The sequence below is a fragment of the Urocitellus parryii genome, chromosome 5, assembly GCF_045843805.1.
Source record: "Urocitellus parryii isolate mUroPar1 chromosome 5, mUroPar1.hap1, whole genome shotgun sequence".
Lineage (NCBI taxonomy): Eukaryota > Metazoa > Chordata > Mammalia > Rodentia > Sciuridae > Urocitellus > Urocitellus parryii.
The window spans coordinates 186,774,384-186,801,572 of record NC_135535.1 but is presented as its reverse complement, the minus strand read 5'-3'; the positions used below and the strand labels follow the sequence as shown (position 1 = coordinate 186,801,572).

Genomic DNA, 27,189 nt, shown 5'->3' with positions numbered 1-27,189 from the left:
GCTACTGAGCTACAACCCCAGCCCAAGGTTGTGACATTTTTATCAATGAAAACAAAGAATTATGCAATGAAGAGGGATCACCTAGTAAACATTCTAATTGTATTTAATATACCATAGACTGGATGCTTTTCTGACTCATTTAGAATGGTATTTCCTGAAGTTTAGATGGCCTCTCCACCCTACATTCTTTACATAGTAGGGTGCAATATGAAACAGTAGAAATAATAGAAGAAGCATCTTCAATTGAAGTTTTTATAAAATAAAAAATTGGGTTCCAATCTATTTTTAATTTTTAAACTATTCATTCATTCATTCATTCATTTTTGTGGTACCTAGGGATAAAACTCCAGGGTGTTTTACCTCTGAGCTACTTCCCCAGCCCTCTTTAGTTTTTGAGACAAGGTTTCCTCAAGTTGCCCAGGCTGGCCTCAAACTTGCAAACCTCCTAGTTTGCTGGGATTATAGGTGTGCACCAGTGTGCCTTGCTTTATTTTTTAAATTGACAAAAATTACATGAATTAATGGTTTAAAAAATGATGTTTTAAAAAATGTATACTCTGTGAAATGGCTAAATAAAACTAACACATACTATCTTACATACCAATTTTGTGTGTGTGTGTGTGTGTGTGTGTGTGTGTGTGTGGTGAGAACACTTAAAATCTACTCTTACCAATTTTCAGGTATGTAAGACTTATTATTGACTATAGTTACTGTGTTGCAGTACTATAGTTACAGTAGATCTCAAACTTATTCCTCCTAAAAGTATTTGTTTTTTTAAAAATTTTAAATAGAAGTAATTTCGAAGAAATTTATTTTAGTTTTCTAGTTGAGTCCATTTGTATTCTGTTTCTAAGATTTTTTTTAAAGACAATTATTTGAGTTGGTAATTTGCCACTGATTAAATTAGGCAGTCCATGATGAATCTGTACATTGTATGTGATAGTTTCAAATTTTCTTTTAGAAGCAGCTAAATATTCTTAGTTAAGTAAATGAATATCTAACAGCTTTTTTTCTTGAAATAATATTAGTCTTCTAAATTACAATATGGAAATATAATGGTCATGTGTCATTATTAAGAAATTAACCTTCAGAATGTATGACTGTTGTTCCTCCTTCATTTCCTTATTATGGTTGTTCAGTTTTCAAAACTTGAGTGTAATCATCAGGCCAAACCCTTCATTGGAATATGTTTTGCTATATAGTCAGAAGATAATCTGAGCTGCTTAGTCACCTAAAGGAGGCAGGTTAGAAAATTATTTCTTTAATGGTTCTGTGTTTAACATCTAGAAGCTGGTAGTGGTCAATACAGATCAGAATTTGTATTTACCAAATCCAAGAATGGAAAAATTAGATTTTTCATCAGCTCTTCACATTGACTGTTCCCATGATGCTGAAATCAGGTATTTGATTTTTACTTTTTTAAAGTTCTGATTCTAATACAGCCAGCTTTCTCTAAGGCAGTGAATTGATTTTTTTTTTCCTTGATGAACATAGCTAATGAATTCAACAGTGGTTTTTATTATGTTGAGCTGAAATTTGATAAATAATTAGGTTTATGAATTTCTTGCTAACCAATCTTTTGCCTTATTTTAAAATATATTACGATCACTTTAAACTTTTTAAGACATTTGTATATTTGTGTGAAATTTGTATGTTTATTTGAATTGATTGAAATTTAGGCCTCCAAACTCATAGCAATCTTTATTTAAACCTATTGAACTATAGTTTCTTCTCAAATTTATTGTATGTATTTAAGGAATAAAAGTAAATTTGTTTGTATGTATAAAATAATTTTTGTAATACCTATATACAGATTGATATACTAGTAGATTTAAAAATGTTTATAAAGACTGTTTTTTTAAAACCTCAAATTAATAGCATGTATCAGGTTACATGCAGACAGAAATGCCAGGTCATGAGATAATTTTTGATTTCTTTCTCTCATAAATACTGAAGGATATCATATGAATATTGTTCAGTTTTTCTAAAAAAAATTGATACATATTTTGGGGGGTACAGTGATAATTAGATACATGCATACGATATGCAATGCAATAGGGATAATTAGCATTTGTGTCTTCTTCAACAATTAATTCATTGTGTTGGGAGCCTTAGCACTCTCTCCTGTAGTCTTTTGTGAAATATATAATAAACTTGTAAACTATAGTCACCCTACTTTGCTGTAGAATGCTAGAACTTATTCCTTTTATGTAAGTCTATTTTGGTACCTGTTATCTGTCCTCTATACACCCTCCCCCTACCCTTCCTAGCTTCTAGTGACCACTGTTCTTCTCTTTCCTTCTATGAGGTCAACATTTTTAGCTTGCACTTGTGAGTGAGAGGGTACAGTATTTATCTTTTTGTGCCTGGTCAGCCATTTAGCTTTTTAATTGTCATCAATAAGGCTGACTTAACTGTCATTTTAGTATGATATCAAATATTCAAATGAGTAAATTATTAAAATTTCGGTAGCCATTTTATAAGTTGAAAAATCACATGGACAAACTAGATCCTCAGGAATGCTAGGGAGTCATGTTCTTTCTTTGTTTCTTTATTTTTTTAGTTTTAGGTTGACACAATATCTTTATTTTATATTAATGTGGTGCTGAGGATCGAACCCAGTGCCTCACACATACTAGATGAGCACAAGCACTTTACCTCTGAGCCACAACCCCAGCCCCTCATATTTTTAAAATAATCCACAGATGGAGGATGACCTATTAGAATAAGAGTGAGGTAGAACAGCAAAATATTGTTAAATTTTTTTTTGTCACTATATCATTCTACTGCCTTGATTATTGTTTCCACATTCCTAAGGAATGGCAGGTGAAGACTCAGAAACTAATAAGGTTTTTTTGGTGATCAGAATAATCCTATTCTGAGCTGCTGGCGAGATTTGGATTTTTAAAAAAGAGTTATACCAGTGAGTAATGGCTAACAATCCAGTTGCTTTTCCTGTTCCCCCACTCCTAAGTTATAGTAATTCTTTGAATGCTTGTGTATGACAGACAACAATCCTATCATGTTATTTCTTTTCCATAGATGGAAAATCAGAGTTTACAGATAAGTAATTTATCTCCAGTTCCAGAAAGTGGAGGAATTGGAATTTAAACCTGTTTTCTGGCTCTGTTTCTCTTTCCATTATGTCATATGTTCTTCTGAATAAAGCTGAAAATAATTTTACTTTGAATGTACAGCATGTAATAGTGTTTTAATTATTTGGTGACTAACTTAAACATCTTAATAATTAACAGAAAACTTTATGGTAAGATAATGTTTAAAGAGGTAATTAGGTAATGTTTAAAGAGATAAAGGGTTTCTTAAAATTTAAGTAGTATTTCCTTAAGGTGTATATGTTTTGTTTTTAATTTGAATCACCACTAGGATTTATTTGCCATCTGAGTGTTCTTAGACTTTAGCCTACTTGTTTACATTTCTTCTCCTGTTGTTGTGTAATCCCTATGCATTATATTGGTTAGGAGGCAGGAATGTTGCAGATGTTTTTTGTTTTTTTTTTTCCAAGCTTCAGCTTGCTCTGAGATTTGAAATACATACTTTAGAGCGTTCTTGATTTATCCCCCATATGCCAAAGATATGTAGCCATCTTTTCACATGAGCTGAGAATTTCAGGCAATTGAGTTTTCCCTAAGACCAGTTAATAAAATTAGAAAAAAAGACCTCAGTGTGGAAATACTTAGTTTCATCCTGTAATGTGATCAGCACATAAATACTTCCTTTTCTTGTAGTTCATATTGTTCATTTTCTAAGGGAGGAAATAACTAATAATTAAAACATTAAATTATTTTAACACACACACCCCCACCCCCCCGGAATAAACTGAAAATGATTGTGACTGACTAGGGCTGTTTGATTCTGTGACACATTGTTTGTGTACTGTTGGAGGGCCTCATTAGGGGGTAAATTTGCTTTTTCTGGGTTTGCCAGTAACAATTACTATTTTTCACAGGAACTTGCCATTTGTATTGTCTCTTTCCTTAACTGGACAGTCTTAAACAATTCAGACCATTAGTTATTTTTCCTGGTCTTCATTTTTTTTTTTTCTATTAGTAGGATTTCAAGTATTTAAAGCTGAGAATATTGGTCACAGAGATATTGCCTTGTTAGGGTTCGGCATTGTGCCCGAATTTGTTGGGCCTCTCAGGGCCTGAGTTCTCTGTGCTCTAACAAATGAGCTACAGTTCTCAAGAGATCAGTGGAGCTTGTTTGTTGATCCTGTATTCTTATTCCGAGGAAGTAGATCTTTAAGAATGTCTAAGGAAGGGTAAGTGAGTTTATTTTTCTTTCTCATTTTCTCAGTGAAGAGCTGTCATGTCATCTGAGTGAACTGGAAAATTAATAAGCAATGCTGCCAATCTGAGAATGGGGTGGAGGCAGAGATTGAAAGAAATTCAACCCAAAAGCTTATAAGTGGCTCATGTGTAATCTGTTGTAAAACTATTGCTGTTTTTAGAGACAGCATTGAGGATGGGTAATCTTAATAGGAATTTAGTAAGATAAAAGTACCCTTTTTATCCTATTGTAAGCTCATTTTGCTTTTTTTTTTTAATGTTTTTGAAGCATGGAAACAGACAGTGGTGGTTTACCTAAGAATTGAGTGAAGTTGAAAAATTCGAAGGCATCTTAAAAACAAATTGTTCCTTTAGGGAATGTGAAAGATTGAGTGAAAATCAACCTATGATTTTGTTTCTGGGAAGTGTAGGCAAAAAATAATTTAAAGTAGAATTCCCTGTTTCTTTTTACTTGATAATACAAAATAGTTCTGTAAGGTATTTATATAATTTTATCTTGTGAGTCTGAATTATTATGATTTTCCTTTTTTGACCACTATAATAAGTTAATGAATTCATACTGTAGATTATTTCATGTCTAGGATTAAAGCACAACTAGACCTGGTTAATTTTAGAGAGACATTCTCTTTGGTTAAGTAGGACAGAAATATCTCAAAAGAATTTTTAAAATTACAGTAAAATTTTAATTTTTATTTTGTCAGAGCTTTTCTTTCTCTGATTCTTTTGTTGTGTAAGAAGTTCTGAAATGGTTCCAGAGCTTATGATTTGCTTTTTTTTTTTTTTTTTTTTTTTTTTTTTAGAGAGAGTGAGAGAGGAGAGAGAGAGAGAGAATTTTATTTATTTTTTAGTTCTCGGCGGACACAACATCTTTGTTGGTATGTGGTGCTGAGGATCGAACCCGGGTCGCACGCATGCCAGGTGAGCGCGCTACCGCTTGAGCCACATCCCCAGCCCAAGAGCTTATGATTTATTTTAATCAAATAATGTATTGATTATGGGCAAATAAAACTGGCCCACTTTTACTGCTTATTATCGAATAGGAGAACAATCAAGGTATTCATAATTTTGTATTATTATTAGACATCTCAACAATTTTATGGCTTCTCAAATTATGAAAGGACTGTATAATTTTGGTTTTTATGTTTTTAAGAACTGGTTATGAATCTATAGTTGCTAAATAGTTTTTATGATAGGAATTGTCACAGATGCTGCATAGGAATTGTCACAGATGCTGCATATTTGTCAGTCTTGTATATATGGTTGTTTGTAAAGCTAATTTATAGATTTAAGATGAACTATATTTCGCAATGAAGTTAAAATTCCTGGGAAGTAATTAGTGCTAATTTTACACTATAGTAAATAAAGTATGTCAAAATTGTGTTGTTAGATCTGTGGAAACCAAAAGATACTAAAAAGGCTGAGATATTCTTTTATCTGTAGGGTCCCATTGGCAATTCCTTTATTATCTGAATAATCATCAAGTACATTTGAAGTACATGGATTATATAAATGAAATCAATTAACTTTAATTCTTTAGAATAAGGGCTGGGGGGATATAGCTCAGTTGGTAGTGTGTGCTTGCCTTGTATGCACAAGGCCCTGGGTTTGATCCCCAGCACCACGTACCAAAAAAAAAAAAAGAAGAAGAAGAAGAAGAAAAGTGAATGAATAAATTTTGTGCTATGGGATGAAAAGAATTTTTACATTTACTGTTTTTAAATGTGTGACATTTTGTAGTCTTATTGTTTCATATCTATGAGATTCCTTCAAAGTAATAGGAAGAGATTGTTACTAGAGTTAAGTCATCAAGGACTATACAGGCATGTCTTGCATAATTATGTTTTGGTCATTGACAGACTACATATCTGATAGTGGTCCCACAAGATGATAGTGATGTTGTAGTCATCATAAGACCCAAAGCTTTACTCAGCTTCTTTGTGTGAAGCTGGAATAGATTAACCAACTTTGATGCCCATAAAATATAGCATATATAATTATGTGCAGTACATAATACTTGGTAATGATAATAAGCAATTATAATACTGGTTTATATGAATGTGATGGTGCATGCCTGTAATTCCAGCTACTAGGGAGGCTAATGTAGGATGACTGCATGTTTGAGGGCCAGCCTTGTGAATTTATTAAGACCTTGTATCAAAAATAAAGAAGGACTGGGGATGTAGCTCATGGTAGAGTGCTTGCCTAGTATGTATAAGGCCCTTGAGGATTCCCAGTAATGAAAGGAAAAAAAAAAGTGACATGATTGGTGATTGACTGTATCATCTAGATTTGTGTAAGTATATTCTATGATGTTCACATGATGGTGAGATCATCTAATGTTTCTCAGACTGTGTCCCATTGTCAAGTGGTGCAGAACTTTACTTGAGCCTTATGTAAACCTAGTATTAGTGAAAAGATAGACATATACACACACACACACACACACACACACACACACATGCTTTTTTCAGTGGTGAAGCTAAGGCAGTTTAGTAGTAAGATTGTTTTAAACAATCCCTACATAAAAATAACACAAATGGATCATAGACCTAAATGTCATCTTTGTCACCTTGAATTTGGTTAAGATTTTTTAGATAAAGCATCTAAAAGACAAAATTGATAAGTTGAGTTGGCTTTCATAAACGAATAAAAATGTTACTTTGAAAAGACACTAAAAAGGAAAGTAAAAGGCAAATCACAGTCCTGGAGAAAATATTCTAAATATTTTGAGAGGAAAAAATATATAAAATATAATTTGGGGTGGCTACTGGGGATTGAACCTAGGGGTACTTAACCATTGAGCCACATCTCCAGCCCTTTTTATTTTAATTTTGAGACAGGGTCTCATTAAATTGGTGAGGCTTGCTAAGTTGCTGATCTTGAACTTGAGATCCTCCTGCCTCAGCCTGCCTCAGCCTCCCCAGTCACTGGGATCACAGGTGTGCACCACCATACCCAGCATGTGTGCGCTCGCTCTCTCTCTCTCTCTCTCTCTCTCTCTCTCTCTCTCTCTCTTTTCTCTCTCTCTATTTATCTATATTTTTTTGATAAAGGTCTTTTATCCAAAATATATGAAGAACTCTTATTATAACATAATAATAAGACAACCAGTTTAAAATGGCAAAAATATTTGAATAGCTATTTTCTTTTTTTGGGTGACAGGGATGCTTGACCACTGAGCCACATCCTCAGGCCTTTTTATTTTTTATTTTGAGACAGTTTCACTAAGTTGCTTAGGGCCTTAATAAGTTACTGAGACTAGCTTTGAACTTGAAATTCTCCTGCCTCAGCATGCCTTCTAGCTTGAATAGATATTTCACAAAAGAAGGTTTGGTAAATACATTAGCACTGAAAAAGTACTCTTATCATTAGTCATCAGGGAAACAGATAAAAACTACAATGAGATACCACTACCACATGCATTAGAAAAATTAAAATTAAAAACACTGACTGCAGTGGGTGGGGAAACTCTTGCCTAGCCTGTATGAAGACTTGGGTTCCATCTCCAGCATTGAAGGAAAAAAAAAAAAAGAAAAATAATAAAAATAATAAAAATAGATGGATGTGGTGGCACATGCCTGTAACCCAGTGACTTGGGAGGCTGAGGCAGGAGTATCACAAATTTGAGGCCAGCCTCAACAACTTATCAAGACCCTTTGCAGCTTAGTTAGATCCTGTCTCAAAATAAGAAAATAAAAGGTACTGGGATGTATGTAGCTCAGTGGTAAAAGCACCTTGGGTTCAATCCCTAGTATCCTCCAAAATTAATAAAAATTAAATTAACCCATTCTGATAGTGTGAAGCATCAGGAATTCCCATGCATTGGTATGGAGAATGCAAAGACTTTGGGCAGTGGTTTTTTTTTACTTATTTTTATGTGGTTCTAAGGATCGAACCCAGGGCCTCAACATGTGCAAGGCAAGTGCTTACCCTGAGCTACAACCCCAGCCCTTGGCAGTATTTTTTTTTTTTTTTTATGTTTTTTAGTTGGACACAATACCTTTCTGTATTTATTTATTTATATGGTGCTGAGGTTCAAACCCAGTGCCTCACAAGTGATAGGTGTGTGCTCTACCACTGAGCTACAGCCCCAGCCCTTGGCAGTATTTTTTAAGTTAAATATACACATACTCTATATGACCCGAGGGTTCTTTTGTATATTTACCCAAGAGAAATGAAGGCATATGTCCACAATGATTGTGATTATTCGTAGCAGCATTATTTATAATTGTCAAAACCTGGAAGCAATCCAAATGTATATTAACTGGGTAGATAAACAAATTATGGTATGTGTGTGTGTGTGTGTGTGTGTGTGTGTGTGTGTATACAGAAATGTATATGCACATACATGTAGACACTACCTACATACATAAACATAGTGGAATACTCAGAATTATGATACATGCAGCAATATGGATGAATCTCACAAGTACTAATGCTAAGTAAAAAAAAAAGACAGACATATAAGTACATAATGTTTGAGTCCATTTACATGAATACTATAGTGACAGGAGGCAGAAATCGAGTCAGGCATGATGGTGCACACCTATAATCTCAGCATTTTGGGAGATTGAGGCAGAAAGACCACAAGTTCAAGGCCAACCTGGATAAATTAACAAGAACCCATCTCAAAAGAAAAATTTTTACCAGAGGGCCAGGGAATGTAGTTTAGTGGTAGCACTCCTGAATATCTCCTGTACTAGAGGTGTGTGATGGGGAAGCAGAGATTAATAGTTCCTTAGGACCGGGGATTGGAGGCCTTATCACATAAAGACACGAAAGAATTTTTAGTACCGAAGGAAATATTCTACATGTTGATTGTGGTAGTTGTTACATGAATGTATACTTTTGTCGAAACTCACCAAACTTTACTGGTCAAATCAATGAATTTTATTTATTTGACTCATTAATTTTTATCTTTATTTATTTCTGCAGTAGGGTCTCACTGTGTTGCCTAGTCTGACTTCACACTCCTGGGCTCAAGCAAATCTCCTATCTAGCCTTCTGAGTAGTTGGTATTGCAGGTGTATGCCACCTTGTCCAGCTACTTTTATTTATTTTAATGGGCAGATTATGACTCAATAAAGTTAATAAGGGAATAAGACTTCAGGAGTTCTTCAATTTACTGACTTAAATAAAAAGTTTGATTATTCATCATGCAAGTGAATATCTTTGGGAAAATATGGGCACTCCTAGGGTGTGTAATGTGATATGCAACGTTCAATCGATGTTATAATTCAACTAATCTAGAGTTTTTAGAAATATTTTTGTGTGCATTGTGGGGACCAAAGCCAGGGCCATTTATATACTAGGCAAGTGCTCTACTACAGGGATATATCTCTAGCCCTAGAATGTTTTTATTAATAGAGCTGATGTTCTTTTGGTAAAAGGCCAAAATGAATTTTATTATTATTTTTATTTTAAATTCTAGGTTTTGACATTTCTCCCATTGTAGGCATGCAGTGTACTTGTTAATTTGGGTGTATGCTTACATGGATAATTATATTTCCTTTAATTTCTGTCACACAAAATTCAATCTTATGCTACAGTTAATAAATTATCCTCTATATACTAGTCTTTCACAAATTGAAGGAAAAAAAAGTGAGAAATAGTGGAAAATGGGGAAAAGTGATTGGAAAATTCTATTTAGTTAGACTGAGGTTTTAGAATAGTAAACATTTTCAGATGTTCTGATATCATCTCTAGTTTATCCCTTAATGTGTGTATTAGTTCTTATTTGTTAGTGTTCTGTTTAATTTTTTTCATTTCATTTTATTTTGTTTAGTACCAGGGTTTGAATCTAGTGAGGCTCTACCAATGAACTATATCCCAGCCTTTTAAAAAAAAATTTGAGTCAGGGTCTCACTAAGTTGCCTAGGATGGCCTTGAATTTGCAATCCTCCTGCCTCAGTCTCCCAAATAGCTGAACTGAATAGCATGTACCATTGTACCTGGTAGTCTCTTATTCACTATCATCCTGTTTCCATTACGACAATTTCTTCATTTGGAATGAAGAAATTTTAATTTTAATTGAACCCAGAGGTGCTTTACTATTTTTTTTTTTTTTTTGATATACCAACCCTTTTTATTTTGAGACCAGGTCTCATTAAGTTGCTGAGACTGGCCTTGAATTTTTTTTTTAATCTTTTTTTAAGAGACAGAGAGAGAGAGAGAGAGAGAATTTTAATATTTATTTTTTAGTTATTGGCGGTCACAACATCTTTGTTTGTATGTGGTGCTGAGGATCGAACCCGGGCCGCACGCATGCCAGGCGAGCACACTACCGCTTGAGCCATATCCCCAGCCCTGGCCTTGAATTTTAATCCTCCTGTGTTGCTGGTATTATAAGTGTATACTACCACACCCAGCTCTTCTTTCTTTCTTTTCTTTTCTAAGTATACCAGAGTTTTATTTAACTGAATACTGCTTAAAGTAAGTGAATTGGGAATTATAAATCTATTGACTATATTGAGATATAACTTTTAACAATATCACTCTTGTTCTTGTATTCCCAGATATGAATAAATATCCTTTTCCCTAATTAATACAAAGGAATGTAAAATATTTTTAAAGTTCTAAAATGAGCCCTCTTATAAACCATCATAAAGTTCTTCTTTCTTTTTTGATTCTTTCATAGTAGAGATTGCATGAGCTGTCTATCACTAAGCTACATCCCTAATCCTTTACTCCCTCCCTTCCTTTTTCCTCCCTTCCTTTTTCTCTTTCTTTTCTTCCTTCTCTTTCCTTTCTTTCCTTTTTCCTTTTTCTCTTTATTTCTCTCCCTCTCTTCCTTTCTTTCTTTCCCGCCTGCCTGCCTGCCAGCCTGCCTTCCTGTTTTGCTAAATTCCCCAGACTAACCATGAAATTTTGATCTGCCTGCCTTGGCCTACTGAGTCCCTGATATTATAGGCACGTGCCAAAGGTACTCAGCATATTTTATCTTTTTTTTTTTTAATATTTTTTTTTGTAGTTGTACACAATAACTTTATTTATTTATTTATTTTTATGTGGTGCTGAGGATCGAACCCAGGGCCTTGCACGTGCGAGGCGAGTACTCTACCGCTGAGCCAAAACCCCAGCCCATATTTTATCATTTTTAAAGCTACACATTGTTTCCATACTTAAACATCTCTGAAATTGGGTTGTGTCTAGCAATATACCATCTAGAATTCAAGTTGAATTCTTCTTGACAGGATTTATTTTTGCTTCTTTCAGTCATTGGAAATAGTGTCAGTTTTCCTGGTAGTGTAAATTCAGACCACAATGTACAAGAGGTACTTATTCAAATTCCTGGGAGTTTTTCTGTAAGGGTAAAATTTCTAAGCTGTTTCTAAACCGCAAAGCCTGAGTTAAAGTGTAAAAGACCAGGCATTGTAAAGTTTCCAAGCTGCAGGGCCTGAGTTAAAAAGTGAAGGACCAGGTATTGTTAAAATCCTCTGTTAGGACAATACCCGAACTGCCCAGTAAATATTCCCACTGACTCCCTGGTTGTCTAATAACCTGGGACTCTGTGTAGTTTGTCACGTAGTCCTTTAGGCCCTAAAACCAATCAGTTTGAATGTATACCCCGCTTAGAAGTGACCGATCACCCCTGCCCAGCCTGTTCCCGCCAATGAATGTACTAATCATGTCTCAGAGTTGTTGTTCAATTTTCCCGCGCCTCATGATGATTTGTTCTGATGTATGCAAAGCCCCCCCCCCCCCGCTCTCCCCAAAAAGTGTACTTAAGCTCTGCTTGACCTCTGCTCTGGGCTCTGGGCTGCTCTCCTTTCTTGAGTGGGCACGGAACCTCAGCATGCTGGTTCAATAAATCCCCTTCTGCCAATTGCATGAAGCCAGTCTTTTGTGGTCTCTTTCTCCGACGCTTCGCCGGACCCTTACATTTCCTGCTACCTGGGATTCAGTGTCAAGGCTGAGATGTATGCATTTCTTTGTGGACTTCTTCTGTGTTGCAGATGTATTTCAATTTTATCCCTGTCTTTGATATAATAGCTTTATGTGGAATCTCCTACTAATGCTTGGTGACTTTTCTTGGTTACTTTGCCCCCTTATTTATATACAGCATGGGTAAGTTTTAGAGTTGTTGGCATCTTTCATCTAAATTATCTTAAATTTTGTTCTGTATATGCTTTCATATTGACTTTTCTCTGGAACTTTTAAATATGAGTAAAATGGGTATAATTAGTTCATGTTTTATCTTATAAATGATGATTGTTGTTCAGACTTTAAAAGCGTAGGCTGCTGTTCTCCTGGCTCCCACTGTACAAAATCTCCTTTGAGGATGTTCTTCAGAGAAAAAGTTAAATTAGTAAGAAGTTACTGTCTAGAATTAATGAAAATAAAAACAAATGCAACTAAATTATTTGTTTTTATAATCTCTTCCAAATTCTCTAGTGTTTTTATACCTATGGTATTTAAGCTTTCAACTTTTTTTGGTGGGGGGGCAGGTACTGGGGATTGAACTCCAGGACACTGGACCACTGAGCCACATCCCCAGCTCTATTTTATATTTTATTTAGAGACAGGGTCTCAATGAGTTGCTTAGAGCCTCACCTTTTCTAAGGCTGGCATTGAACTCAAGGTCCTCCTTCCTTAGCCTCCCGAGCCACTCAGATTACAGGTATGTGCCACTGCACCTGACTTAAACTTTCAATTTTATTTATTTAAAAAAATTTTTTTAGTTGTAGAAGGACACAGTACCTTTATTTTTATTTATTTATTTTTATATGGTGCTGAGGATCAAACCCAGTGACTCACACATTCTAGGCAAGCGCTCTACTATTATGCCACAATCCCAGCTCCTAAACTTTGAATCTTTAAGAATCCATTTTATGAAGTTCTTACCTAGAACATTTTTTAGATTACCAAGCATATTTTTTATATACATTTATTTAATTTATTTATTTATATGTGGTGCTGAGGATTGAACAGGGCCTCACACATGCTAGACGAGTGCTCTACCACTGAGCCACAACTCCAGCCCCCCAGGCATATTTTTTAAAGATTTTTAAAAAATTTATAGATGAATACATATCTTTGTTTTGTTTTATTTTTATGTGGTGCTGAGGATTGAACTCAGTGCCTCACATGTGTGAGGCAAATGCTCTGAGCCACAACTCCAGCCCCCAAGCATATTTTTTACTGAAGGATGAAGACATAATGGCAGACCAAGGTTTATTAAGTTTTTTAAATAGCATTTTTATTGAGATACAATCACATACCATTCCATTTATCCTTTTAAAGTGTGTAATTCAGTGGTTTTAGTATATTCAGAGTTGTGCATTCAGTACTACTAATTTTAAAACATTTTCATGATCAAGGAACCTTGTACCCATTAGCAGACACTTTCCATTCTCTCCTCCCCACTGCCTCTAGCAAACACTGCTGTTGTTCAGTTTAAGAATTTTTAGTTCAGGGTTGGGGATATAGTTCAGTTGGTAGAGTACTTGCCATGCTTGCACTAGGCCCTGGGTTCAATCCTTAGCCACACACACACACACAAAAAAAAAAAAAGTTTTTAGTTTAGTTACATATTGTGTTTGCTATTTGCAAGACCTTTCTATTAGGTGTTGGATAGGCTATAAATCTTAGTCTCAGAGCTTAAAATTTAGTAAGTTATAACAGAACTACTTGCATATTTTATATATGTGACAAAATATACTAAATGCCAAAATAAAGAATTTTTAATATTCAAACCTCTCATTTGGATCACAGCTTTACAGAATTTTAGTTGTTGATGAAATCTTTTTCATTAAGTAGAAAAGTAATCTGAGACCCAGAGGCATTTTTGTTCACATAGCTATGTGGCATAGCCAAAATAGTTTTTCGAAGAAATTACTATAGATACAATAATAGAGATGAATAATGAGAGAGATAACTGAGGTGGACACTTCAGGAATAGTGAACAGCATAAACAAAGCTCAGAACATATTTAGGAAGTAGTAAGTAGTTTGCTTTATTAGAACAAAAGGTGTATGAAAGTGTAGCAGTATAAAATCAAGTTGATTTTGTCCAAGGGGCAAATGATTTGGAATTTCTTGAAGATCCAAGAATTTATACTTTCTTAATTGGATCTGTGTTAGCAGTGACTAAAGATTATTAAGTAGGAGAGTGGTGTCATTAGAGCTAAGCTTTAGGACAGTGTTTCTCAAGCTTATCTATGATAGAGGACCAATTTTTAAAAATATTTTTCTTTTTGTTTCAAATTGGTAACATTTATAAAATATAATAAAAATGAGTTATTAGAAAAATGAAGGAACAGGGTTAGAGATGTGCTTCAGTTGTAGAGTGCTTGACTAGCATGCACAAGGCCCTGGATTTGATCCCCAGCATCATGCAAAAAAGAAAAATGGGGGGCTGGGGCTGTAGCTCAGTGGTAGAGCGTTTGCCTTGCATGTGTGAGGCACTAGGTTCGATCCCCAGCCCCATATAAAAATAAATAAAATAAAGGCATTCTGTCCATCGATAACTACAAAAACAAATAAAAAAAAGAATGAAAAAGCATAAAATGTAAACTTATACTTTGTATTATTATATTTGTTACCAGACCCAAGTCTAGCTGCTTGCTGCACATCAGGCCCTTTAAGTTAAGAGACAACTTGAAGGAGACTGTTTAAAAACCTGGCTCATCAAAACCTGTCTCAAAGTCATACTTGAGGGGGAAGCTGATTTAGCAGTAGTTTATATAGGTAGTTAATGGGTGTTCTCAGGCTGGTGGGTGCCTTCTCAATAGCAGGTGGGCCTTATAGTGCACTTCTGAACCTTATCATCCAGTCATGAGATTCTTTTCTGTTTTGCAAATCTCAAGAACGAAGATCATTATTTCATTATTTCCTCACCCGTACCCCTTCTTTCCTTCCCCTTTTTTTTTTTCTTTTAGAGAATGAGTCTGAGTAAGTTGCCCAGGCTGGATTGGAATTTGAGATTCTCCTGCTTTGGCTTTTTTTTTTGGGGGGGGGGCAGGGGGGGTGGGGGGAGGTGGGGTGGGGGGGTAGGGGGTTGGTAGGAGGAGTGTATGGGGAATTGAACTCAGAAGCACTTTACCACTGATCCACATTCCTTTGGTGTGTTTTTTTTTTTTTTTTTTTTTGAGATAGGATCTTGCTAAACTGCTTAGGGCCTCACTAGGTTGCTGAGGGTGGCTTTGAACTTGTGATCCTGTTGCCTCAGCCTCCCAAGCTGCTGGGATTACAGGTGTGTGCCACCACGCCTGGCTCTGCTTCATTTTCTTGATTAGCTGGGATTATAAGTGTGTGCCAGTACATCCATTTCACTGGGCTTTTCTTGTCACTCATTTGTTTGCCTGCATACAGTTATTACACAATGGACGGACTAGAGGGTATAGCTGCCTCATTTGATTGACAAATTCATGATAATGAAAGAAAACATACTTTACCTGATTATTATGAAGGCAAGGGTCAGGTGAGGTTACCTAGGAAATAGGGGATCTGGTCTTTTTTTTTTTTTTAAATATTTATTTTTTCTTAGTTCTCGGCGGACACAACATCTTTGTTTGTATGTGGTGCTGAGGATCGAACCCGGGCCGCACGCATGCCAGGCGAGCGCGCTACCGTTTGAGCCACATCTCCAAGCCCCAGGGGATCTGGTCTTAATGCTTGGTTTCATGTTGTATAAATTTCTCTTACGCTGGATATTTTCAGCTTTCCCTATGTCTTCACAGTGATTCTTCTGGGCTTTTTTGTTTTGATTTTGAGTTTTTGTTTATGGTGCTGGAGACTGAACACAGGGCCTTGCACATACTAGGCAAATATTGAGCTATAAAAATTTCTAAATACTTTGCAATTTCTGTATATATCATGTCATGTATTAATGACTAATATTCATAGACCAGCATTAGTGTGTAGTCCACATTCTGAATAGCACTACTTCAAAGCATTTAACTTAGTGTTCATATGAAGGCAGAGCAATTGGAACATGATTCCTGAAGAAATAATTATGAGCTCTACAATTATCAATTTAAGTAGAATGGAAGATCTGGATTCCAGAGATATTTGGAAATTTAAATGAAGGCATATGAGATAATTGGATGTGGTTTTAAGATTGAGTTGGAAAATGGGAACTATTCTGTATTTCTCCTTAAACTGTAGGTTGAGGAGAAAGGTACTAAATTAGGTTTTCAGCAAAAATCCATATTGTAGTGTTGTTCTGTTAAGTAAAAATACACACATATATTTATTGGTTCATAATTTTAGCTTGCCAACTCAAAATGCACTTTTATTACCTTTTTTAAACTTTTCTTTTCTTGATTGTAGAAGAGTTTGAATGTATAATGACACAAACCCATAATGAAAACAGATGGTCAAAAAGATTTTACACTTGAACTCTTTTAGTCTCATTTGTTCTTGCAGTAACTGTTGTTGGGCACTTGGCCAGGAAATTGTGACTCCTAAGCAAGGGGAGGAGTTACAGATAAAGTTCACATTGCCAAAGAAATTCTATTCCAAATGGATTTGTGTGGAGCAACAGTGATATCCAGTGACAAGTTAAATTAGACACAGAGGTGTTTTCTCCAACACTCAGAAGATACATGCCATTAAGGGGCCTTGTTCAGACTAAACAGTCTTTCTGAAGTTAGGTTAAAATCACACAAAAAAATTATACTAGGTCTTAAGAAGAATTTTGTTATGTGACTTCAAGAACTACTGACTCAGATAGTTTCACAGTTTGCAAAACGGCAACCAGTGACAGATGAGGTAATTCTGCTTGAATTGTGAGTTAAATCTCAAAACCATTAAGAATTTGCTATTTGCAGAATTTCATATATAGTAAATTGCATGTTCATGTTTAATGTGAGACTATTAGATCCCTTCTTTTTAAAGTACATTGTGTTAATCATTTTATTTATGATGGTTAATATCTATATTTACATCTTCAAATTTTATGCTTTACTGCAGTGGGATATTGTAATAAATGTCGTTATATTTTCCTTTGTATTAAAAGTCTGTGTTCAGTTTTATAGTATTCCTGTCTCCTAGAGACGTTTCTCTTGTTTTTTTTTTTTTTTTTTTTTAATAATTTTTTTTTGAGAGAGAATTTTTAATATTTATTTTTTAGTTCTTGGTGGACACAACATCTTTGTTTGTATGTGGTGCTGAGGATCGAACCCGGGCCGCACGCATGCCAGGGGAGCGCGCTACCGCTTGAGCCACATCCCCAGCCCAAGAGACGTTTCTCTTGTTATTGGTCAAATCTACAACTTGCAAATGACTTAGCTTGTAGGAATTTCTGCCTAGTAATTGTGTTTTATGGTTGGATGCTTAGTTTAGTCATGCTTTCTAGAGTGACAGTTTTGTTCTTTCAAGGTAAATTTGGAAAATTAATTTCACAAATATGTGCAGATTCCTAAACATAAAAGTGGAGTATGTTCCACTGATGAATAATTTAGAAGAGTGATTTGGTAAATGCATAGCAGAGGTACATAGTCAAGGTCCTGGTACCAATAGAAATTTTTGGATTCCCTAAGCAGATAAATCTTTTTGTTTTGAAGTATATAGTAGGGCAGTAAGCCTAGTCTTTTAGTTGATAAATATGCCTTTTCGTTGGTATAGCACCCAACATCTTTTTTTTTTTTTAAATCTTAGTGAAGAGTAGTTATTATTTTAAGGCCAAGAGATTAGTTTCTTTTGAAGATTATATCCTAGGGACATACTATTTCAGGTTTAAGGCTGTCTCTATGCTGAAGTCAATTCTTTCAGCAGTTGGGTGTATGTTATCTTTATAAACCTTAACCATGTACAGGCAATAACTATATTTGACTTACAGAAGTTCACTATACTGCAGCTGTTCCATTTTGTTATTATAGCTTTGCTTATGCACTTTAAGTATTCATCACATATTGTTTCTTCCTCCATGTTTAATAGCTTAAGTTAGACAAAAAAAAAAAAAAGGAGAAGTTAAATGTATGGGAAATTTTCCTTTTGTTTCATAAGCATAATAATAGAAATGGATAGGTTGTGGGGGAGAGAGGAGTGATTGTTGCTTTTTTAATTTAAGTTCACAGAACTGCTTCTGTGAGTTAGGGTACTTGTTTTGAATGAAAAGGTAAAGGATATTTGGTGGAAGATCATAGAAAAATGTCTTATTTACAAATTTGAAGCACTTATAATGTCTTCCCTAGCTCTGGCTTCCTCCTAAAGGACAGCTTCTATGGTATATGTCACAAAATGGTACCTGCTTTGTAGCAGACATTCAATAAGTGTATAATTGAATACTTAACATGATTAGTTAAATCAAAGAGGAATGATGTAATTTTTGTGGGTACTTAACATAATTATTTTGGTAAAAACACATTTTCATATTCTTGAGATATGTCATTCCCAGAGTTTATATGGTTAATAAATGTTCACTGTGATCTTTATCTCTCTAAATATATGCTTATGTATATTTTTACATGTGTATTTTTATGTTATATAAGTATATTTTATATTTGATATATTTTTCTTGGCAATATAGGTTTAATCTCTCTTCTCAATAATAAATAAACTGGTAAGCCACTTTGCTGGTACTGTTAATAGTTTCTTTAGGCCTTTAGCACTGATTGACATTAGCAGAATTTATTTTTTTCTTATGATTTTAGCTGAGCCTGAAACCAGCTCTAGCATATTTCAGAATCAAAGTTATTTATTTTTTTATATATTTTTACATCTCTTTCTCTTGGATTTTATCATGAGGAAGAAAAATGTTTCCAAATCCAATCCTGTTTGTATTCCTATCGAATATTTTAGGCATGTCAGCTGTTAGGGCTCTGATTAAGGTTTTGATCCAGTTGGCCCCTTTGACTGAATTGTGTGTGAGTCTTTTGAAAAGCCTAAGTAATCTTCAGTAGTAGTGTGTAGTTTCTAGAGTTAGAACCACTAGTTTGTCTTTTACTCTTGTTATTTTTTTAAAAGGATTTGTGTAATTGGGAAAAGTTGATAATAAAGTTGATGTTCTTATCAGTAAAAGCAATGTGAAGTTTAGTAAAGTGGTAGAGGAATCATGGTGATTATTTTTTAGTTGGGGAATGTTTTTTTGAAAACGAGGTATCATTTATTCTCTAGTTCCTTTCATTTTTCTGCTATCAACTACTGTTTTTCTCCACCTCCTATCCAAAGCTAACCCAAGGTAAAATAAATAGTGATTTTTCCAAAAGACCAGGTTTTCTTAGGGAAAGTATAAATATTTTGTGTAACTTCTTTTTCAGGAACTAACAGTTTTATAAAGTTAATCTATAGTGCACAGAAGTTATATGTATGAGATAGCTAATCACTTTATATTTTTCAGAGAAAAAAGAGATGATTGTTCTGAGTTCAGGTGGTGATTTTAAGTACTCAAACTATATTAAGCAAATATTTAAAAATTTCTTCATTTAAAGTTGGCACATACATTTTGAGATGAGAAAGAAAGTTTTAAAATTTAAAATAGTAAATATTTAGTTAGTAAAGAGGTTTTATTTGTTTTGGTGGTAGTGGAGATTGAACCATAGCACATGCTAGGAAGGTGCTAAACGACTTAGTTATAGCTTCATCCCTTCTACCAAAAAAAAAATCTATATCTATATCTATATATATATTTTTTTCCTTTGAGACTGGGTCTCCATAAGTTGTCCTGGCTGTCCTTGAACTTATTCAGGACATTGCAGCAAGAGAATCATAGCTAGCATTACAGATGTCCCACCACTTCTGGCTTTTATTTTTTTCTTTTCGTTTTCTTTTTTGAAACACGGTCTTGTTATGCTGCCAAGGCTGACCGCAAACTTTTTAAAAAGGAGGTATCATTTAGTCCTGGGTTGGACTACAGGTGCTGCCACTGTGTCCAGCTAGTGAAGTTTTTAAAAGAAGTCATTAGCTAGATCAGTGGTTTCTAAACTCTCTGATGTATCAGTTAAAAGATGAAGCATTCATTCCTGTATGTGCATATTTATAAGTTATCTATACTACTATCTTTATTTTTATATAATATAAAAGAAATGAGACATTTTAAAGTTATAAGTAAATGTCAGTAGAAGATCTTATATTTTCTTATTTTATCTCAGTGGTGTCTTTTTCATCCCCTGGTGCAGTTACTACTCTTTGGAGATTATTGATCTAAATTGTAATGGGGAGCATAGCCCAGATAGCTTTAAATATTTTTTACAATTTCCACAAATAATAATGATTTTGACAAACACTGAAGTTGATTTGTGTCAGTCTTATTTCTCACAGGTACTTATGAAATGAAGGCAAAAAAAAAAAAAGTTTGGTATTAAGAGAGGATAAACCATCCAGTTTTAATTTTGGCCATTAATTTGGAGATCAGATGGCCTAGGCTAGGGTATCTTATTTTCAAAGACAATTAAAACGTGCCCCCAAAGACAATCATGGTGATATCTGTTATACTAGGATATGTCTACTTTCCCCCATATCTTCACATTCTTGTGGATTTTGAGGGTTTGTTTTTTTTTTTTGAACCCAGGGCCTTGCACATGGTAAGCAAACACTGTGTACCACTAAGCTATGTCCCTAGCCCCGTTTTTCTGAAATTTGAATTTATTTCATTTCTTCAGAATCTGATAATTTCTTTCTTGGAGGATAAAGTCCATTCTCTATAATATGACAAATAAAGCTTTTAAGATTTTGATGCTGCTAACCCTTTTAAACTTCATAACATTTATTGTTCTTTCCACTACCCCTGTTTCTCCATAAAATGTCCTTCCACAAAAACAAATAAAAACAAAGCTCTTTTTTTTTTTACCATGACCTATTTTTACTAAAATGATGCAGAATCTACCATCATAATAGCTATCAAATTTGTTTCTTATGCTAAGAAAGCTCTTTTAATTAAAGAAAACTCCAGCCACGATAAATGATTTGAAGTTGACTGGAAACCTTTCTTGCTTGCATTCTTTTTTCTTTTGTCTTGCTAATAAACTTCTATAGATATAGCTCAAAACATCTCTTTGACCTTTCTAAATAGCTGGTTCTCTCTTCTTCTTGTTATTTTATAGCATTTATTGAACTATTGTAATTATTTGCTTTTAAGTCTTTCTCTTGGTAGGCTTAATTCCTCAAGGATAAAGATAGTTAAAGTAATTTTCATGAGGCAAGCATTCTTGTTCATTTCCATATTGCAGTCTTAGCATATATAGTAGGCATTCAGTAACTATTTGTTGACTGAATATTTATGTTTTGAATAGACTTAAATCTTTGACAATTAAATTGCAAACAAATAAGTAATGAATTGTAAAATGTCAAAAATAAACTCATGGACTGGGGTTTTAGCTCAGTGATAGAGTGCTTGCCTAGCATCTGTGAGGTACTGGGTTCAAATCACAGCACATATATCAACTAAAAAAAATATTAAAAAAACACATCTCATTTTAGGGGCCTGACATTAAAAAAGAGAGCCTTGTCCTTGAAATTTTGAGAATGTGGCATTATTAGTGGCAGGATGCAATCATGTGTTTTTGGGTAATAGCTGATTTCACTTATATAAAAGGACTCTTAATATTTTTTATTATAAATCTTTTTAAAAATATTTATTTTTTAGGTGTAGATGAACATAACACAATGCCTTTATTTTTATGTGGTGCTGAGGATCAAACCCGGGTCCTGCCCGTGCGAGGGCAAGCGCTCTACCACTGAGTCACAATCCTAGCCCTATTATAAATCTTAATACTGACATTTAATTGAGAAGATCTAGAAGAAAACTGGGGAAAGCTCCTTGGCATTGGTTTTGCAGTGATTTTTTTTTTTTTTTTTTTTTTTGGTAGAACACTAAAAACACAGGCAGCAAAAGCAAAAGTAGATAACTGGGGCTATCTCAAACTGAAAAGCTTCTTTGCAGCAAAGGAAACCACAAAATGAAAAGGCAGGATATGAATTGAGAGAAAATATTTGTAAACCCTCTATCTGGTAAGGGGTTGAATCACAGAACATATAGGGAACTCAACAGCTAAAATAAAGACTAACCCAGTTTAAAAATGGGTGAAGGAATGAGCCTGGCATGATGGTGCACACGTGTAATCCCAGCGTCTTGGGAGGCTGAGACATGAAGATCAAAAGTTCAAAAAAGCCAGCCTCAACAATGATGAAATGCTAAGCAACTCAGTGAGACCCTGTCTCTAAATTAAATTCAAAATAGGGCTGGGGAATGTGGTTCAGTGGTTGAGTGCCCCTGAGTTCAATCCCTGCTACCAAAAAAAGAAAAGAAAAAAAAAGAATAAGAAGAAAAATGAGCAAAGGACCTGATTAGATACTTCTCCCAACAAGACGTACAGATGGCCAACCGATATATGAAAAGGTGCTCAAAAATACTCATCACTGGGGAAACACAAATTAAAATCATAACAGGATATCATCTGACACCTATTAGAATGACTTTGATCAAAAAGACAAATATTGCCAAGTGTGTAGAGAAAGAGAAAGCCTTGAACACTGTTGATGGAAATGTAAATTGGTGCAACCACAATGGAAAACACTATAAAGGTTTTCTAAAGAAATTAAAAATATAACTACAGTGTGAACCATCAATCCCTGTCGTGGCAATATGCCCAAAGGAAGTGAAATCACCACCTTGCAAAAATATCTTCCTTTCCATCTTCATTTCGGCATTATTCACAAGATGTGGAAATAACCAAAATATCCATCCATGAGTGAATGGATATAGAAATGCACACACAGAAACAAATATTATTTAGCTTTCAGAAAGGACATTCTATCATAATTACAGTTATCGTATGTCAAAAATAAACTCATGGACTGGGGTTTTAGCTCAGTGATGGAGTGCTTGTACACAAAGTACACAAAGGCACCAAAAATGTACATTGGAGAAAAGATAGCCTCTTCTACAAGTGGTACTGGGAAAACTGGAAATCCACATGTAACAAAATGAAATTAAAGCCCTATCTCTCACCATGCACAAAAACTCAAAGTGGATCAAGGACCTAGGATTAAATAAGAGACCTTGTGCCTGATGGAAGAAAAAGTAGTCCCAGATCTCCATCGTGTTGGATTAGGCCACAACTTTCTTTATAAGACTCCTGTAGCGCAAGAATTAAAACCAAGAGTCAATAAATGGGATGGATTCAAACTAAAAAGCTTCTTCTCAGCAAAAGAAACAATCAGTGAGGTGAATAGAGAGCCTACAGAATGGGAGCAAATCTTTACCACAAGCACATCAGATAGAGCACTAATCTCTAGGATATATAAAGCACTTAAAACCTTAACACACACACACACACACACACATATATATATATATATATATATATATATATATATATATCCCAATCAATAAATGGTCCAAGGAACTGGACACTTCTCAGAAGAGAATATACAATCAATTAACAAACATGAAAAAACGTGCAATATCTCACTCTAGTCAGAATGGCAGCTATCAAGAATACAAACAATAATACAAACAAGGATGTGGGAAAAAAGGCACTCTCATACATTGCTGGTGGGACTGCAAATTGGTGCAGCCAATCTGAAAAGCAGTGTGGAGATTCCTTGGGAAACTGTGAATGGAACCACCATTTGACCTGGCTATCCCACTCCTCCGTTCATACCCAAAGGACTTAAAATCAGCATACTACAGGGACATAGCCATATCAATGTTTATAGTAGCACCCATTCACAATAGCTAAATTATGGAACCAATCTAGATGTCCTTCAGTAGATGAATGGATAGGGAAATTTTGGTATATATATATATATATATATATACATACATACATACACATATACATATACATACACACACACAATGGAACATTCCTCAACATTAAAAAGAATAAAATCATGGCATTTGCAGGTAAATAAATGGATAAATTTGGAGTGAAGCAAGCCAATCCCCAAAAACCAAAGGCCAAATGTTTTCTTTGATATGAAGATGCTGACTCATAATGGTGATGGTGGGGTGGAGCTTGAGCAAAATGGAGGAACTTTAGATAGGGCAAAGAGGAGGGAGGGGAAAGGAGGGAGCAAGGGGGTAGGAATGATGGTGGAATGAGTTAGACATCATTACCCTAAGTACATGTATGAAGCTACAAATGGTATGAAAATACTTTGTGTACAATCAGTGACTTGAAAAATTGTGCTCTGTACATGTAATATGAAATGAATTGCATTCTGCCATCATGTATAACAAATTAGAATGAATAAGTAATAAAAAAAAGGATATCTATCATTTCAAACAACATGGATGAGCATAGAGGATACTTTGCTGTGCTAAGAGAAATAAGCCAGACACAGAAAGAAAAACAATACCTGAGCTCATTTATACATGGAACCTTAAAAAAACTGAATTCATAGAAACAGTAAAACAGTGGTTGGTGATGGAAAGATACAGATCAAAGAATGCATAGTTGCAGTTCTGTAGGGTAAATATTAAGAGATCTAATGTACAACATGAGTATTATAGCTAATAATGTGGTATATTGTCAAGAGAGTAGATTTTTGGTACTCTTACCATCGAAGGGAAGAAGGAAAGAAGGATAGAAAACTATATGCTTGACTCTAGTAATCACTGTGTCTATGTATATCAAAGTAAACATCAAAACATCATGTTATTCAGGCAATATGCCCAAAGGAAATGAAATAATCACCTTGCAAAAATATCTTAATTTCCATATTCATTTCAGCATATTTCACAAGTGTGTAAATAACCAAAATATCAATGGCACAATGGCACATACCTATAATCTCAGCTGCTCAAGTTCAAGACCATCTTAGGCAGTTTAGCAAGACCCCGTCTCTAAACAGAAAATGGAAAGGGCTGGGAATGTTGCTCAGTGGTAAAGCACCCCTGAGTTTGATCCCCACTACTTCTCAAAAAACAACACACAAAGAAACATGTTAAACTTTAAATCTATACAATAAAAAGAAAAATAATAAATGAGAAATCTAGAAAAATAGCCAAATAACTTAATTAAACTTAAGAATTCCTTCCCCAGTATTAATTTTCTTTTTTCTTTTTGTCTCTTTTTCTATAGGGTATTTGTGAACCGAAGTTTAGCCATGGAAAAAATAAAATGTTTCGGTTTTGATATGGATTACACCCTTGCTGGTGAGTAATAACTTCTTATTGCTTAAGAACTGCTATTTCTGATTTGAGGCAGTGGGTCCATGGGGGGCAATCCAATAAACATATGTTGATTTAATTATATATTTGGCTGGCAGAAACTCTTAGCGTTGAACTGTTCTCATTTAGATTTGTGCATATTGAAATCCTATATGCTTGAGATTTTGGTTCATGAGCTTGAACCAGATAGGTAGATCAAGTTCTAAATTATTTTAGAGACCCTGGTAAAAAATGATTTGGTGAAATTATACATTAATAAATATATTTGGACATTTTGGGGTTTTACTCTATTAATTTGTTCTTCAGAGATGAAATTTTGTGTCTCTTGGACATAAGGGTAAATTATTATCATTTGAAAAATTTCAACATCTCATTTTAGGTTTTTGGTGTTTTTAAATTTTTATTTTAATATTTTTGCAGTGCTGGGGATCAAATCCAGGGCCTTATACCTACTAAGCAAGCACTGTGCCTCTGAGCTATATCCACTGTCTCTAACATGTTATTGTTTTTATATTCCATTGAAGTGACTGCACACTTGTAAAAAGGTTTCTTAAAAACTAGATTAGTTTTATTCACCTAACCCTTGGAGATGCTAGCACTGTGCTATTTTTCCCTTCTGTTTCTGAGATATAATTGAAATAGTAAATTAGGCAGTAGTTATCTCTCTTTAGAACTTAAGTATTTGTAATCTGATAAATATCTCATTTAAGAAGTAGTGAGTGGGGGAGCTAAGGTTGTAGCTCAGTGGCAGAGCACTTGCCTTGCATGTGGAAGGCACCGGGTTCTATCCTCAGCACCACATCAAAAATAAAGTAAAGGTATTTTGTCCATCTAAAACTGAAAAAAAAAAAATTAAAAAAAAAAGGAGTAGTGAATGGGAAGGAGAGATCAAATTGAACACTTACATATTTGGGTTTACACATAGTTACAATTATGACACTTAGAAAAGAATGTTTCAGAAATTGTCTTCAAAAATTTTTGTCTTAGCTAGGCATAATGGTGCATGTCTGTTATCTCAGCAATGCAGGAGGAACACAAGTTTGAAGTTGTTTCAGCAATTTAGCAAAATCTTGTCTCAAATTAAAGAGAGCTAAGGAATGTAACTCAGTGATAAAGCCCCCCTAGGTTAAATCCCCAGTACTGGAAAATAAAAAATGTTGTGTGTGGAGATGTTTGGTTTTTTTTTTTTTTTTTTTGTGTGTGTGTGTGCGTGTGTTTTGAATAAATTCACACAAAACTTTTTTTTTGGTCTTAAAGCTAGGTGGTCCCAGCACTTGGAAGGCTGAGGCAGGAGGATCTCTTGAGCCCAAAAGTTTGTAACCATTCTGTTCTGAGCAACAAAGTTAGACCCTGTCTCAAAAAAAAAAAAAAAATTATATTTACACAAAAATCTTAAAATGTATAAATTCACTTTTCTTATGAACCATTTATATAACAGTATTAGAAACTCAGTTTTCACCTCAAATTAGACATCTCAGTTTGATGTTCAGTTTATGCTGCAAATATAAATGAATATATATACAAAAATGAGCACATACAGGTACTTGCCACGTAGATGTAGCTATGATTTTTTACCAAACAAATTAATTTATTAAAAATATACATAGTCCCTGATTGGAATTTTTCTTTTCCCTCCATACTCTGTGATATATTTGTTTGTATAATGGCCTTACAGTTGTTTTTTGAAGCATTTTAACTCTGATGTTTTATGAATTGGACACAGACTCAGGCATACTTGTCAGACAGGTGAACATGAATGGTGGCTTCTAAGTTTCATTGCATTTTTCTACCTCTATCAAGGTGGTCATATGACTTTTTG

At 34.5% G+C, this 27,189-nt stretch overlaps 1 protein-coding gene across 3 annotated transcripts in view; it reads left to right on the top strand.

Moving 5' to 3' along the window:
* Positions 1-27,189, top strand: part of Nt5c2 (5'-nucleotidase, cytosolic II) — an 83,797-nt gene that overhangs the window by 17,922 nt on the left and 38,686 nt on the right. The window contains exons 1-2 of one of the 3 annotated variants that reach the window (XM_077798334.1): positions 16,819-17,023; positions 25,282-25,355. In XM_077798334.1, coding sequence (XP_077654460.1) covers positions 17,019-17,023; positions 25,282-25,355 — 79 coding nt within the window. In that variant the 5' untranslated portion in view covers positions 16,819-17,018. Of the gene's footprint in view, positions 1-16,818; positions 17,041-25,281; positions 25,356-27,189 lie in introns of those variants that run through there. The other 2 variants (XM_077798335.1, XM_026401159.2) reach the window with 2 other exon arrangements.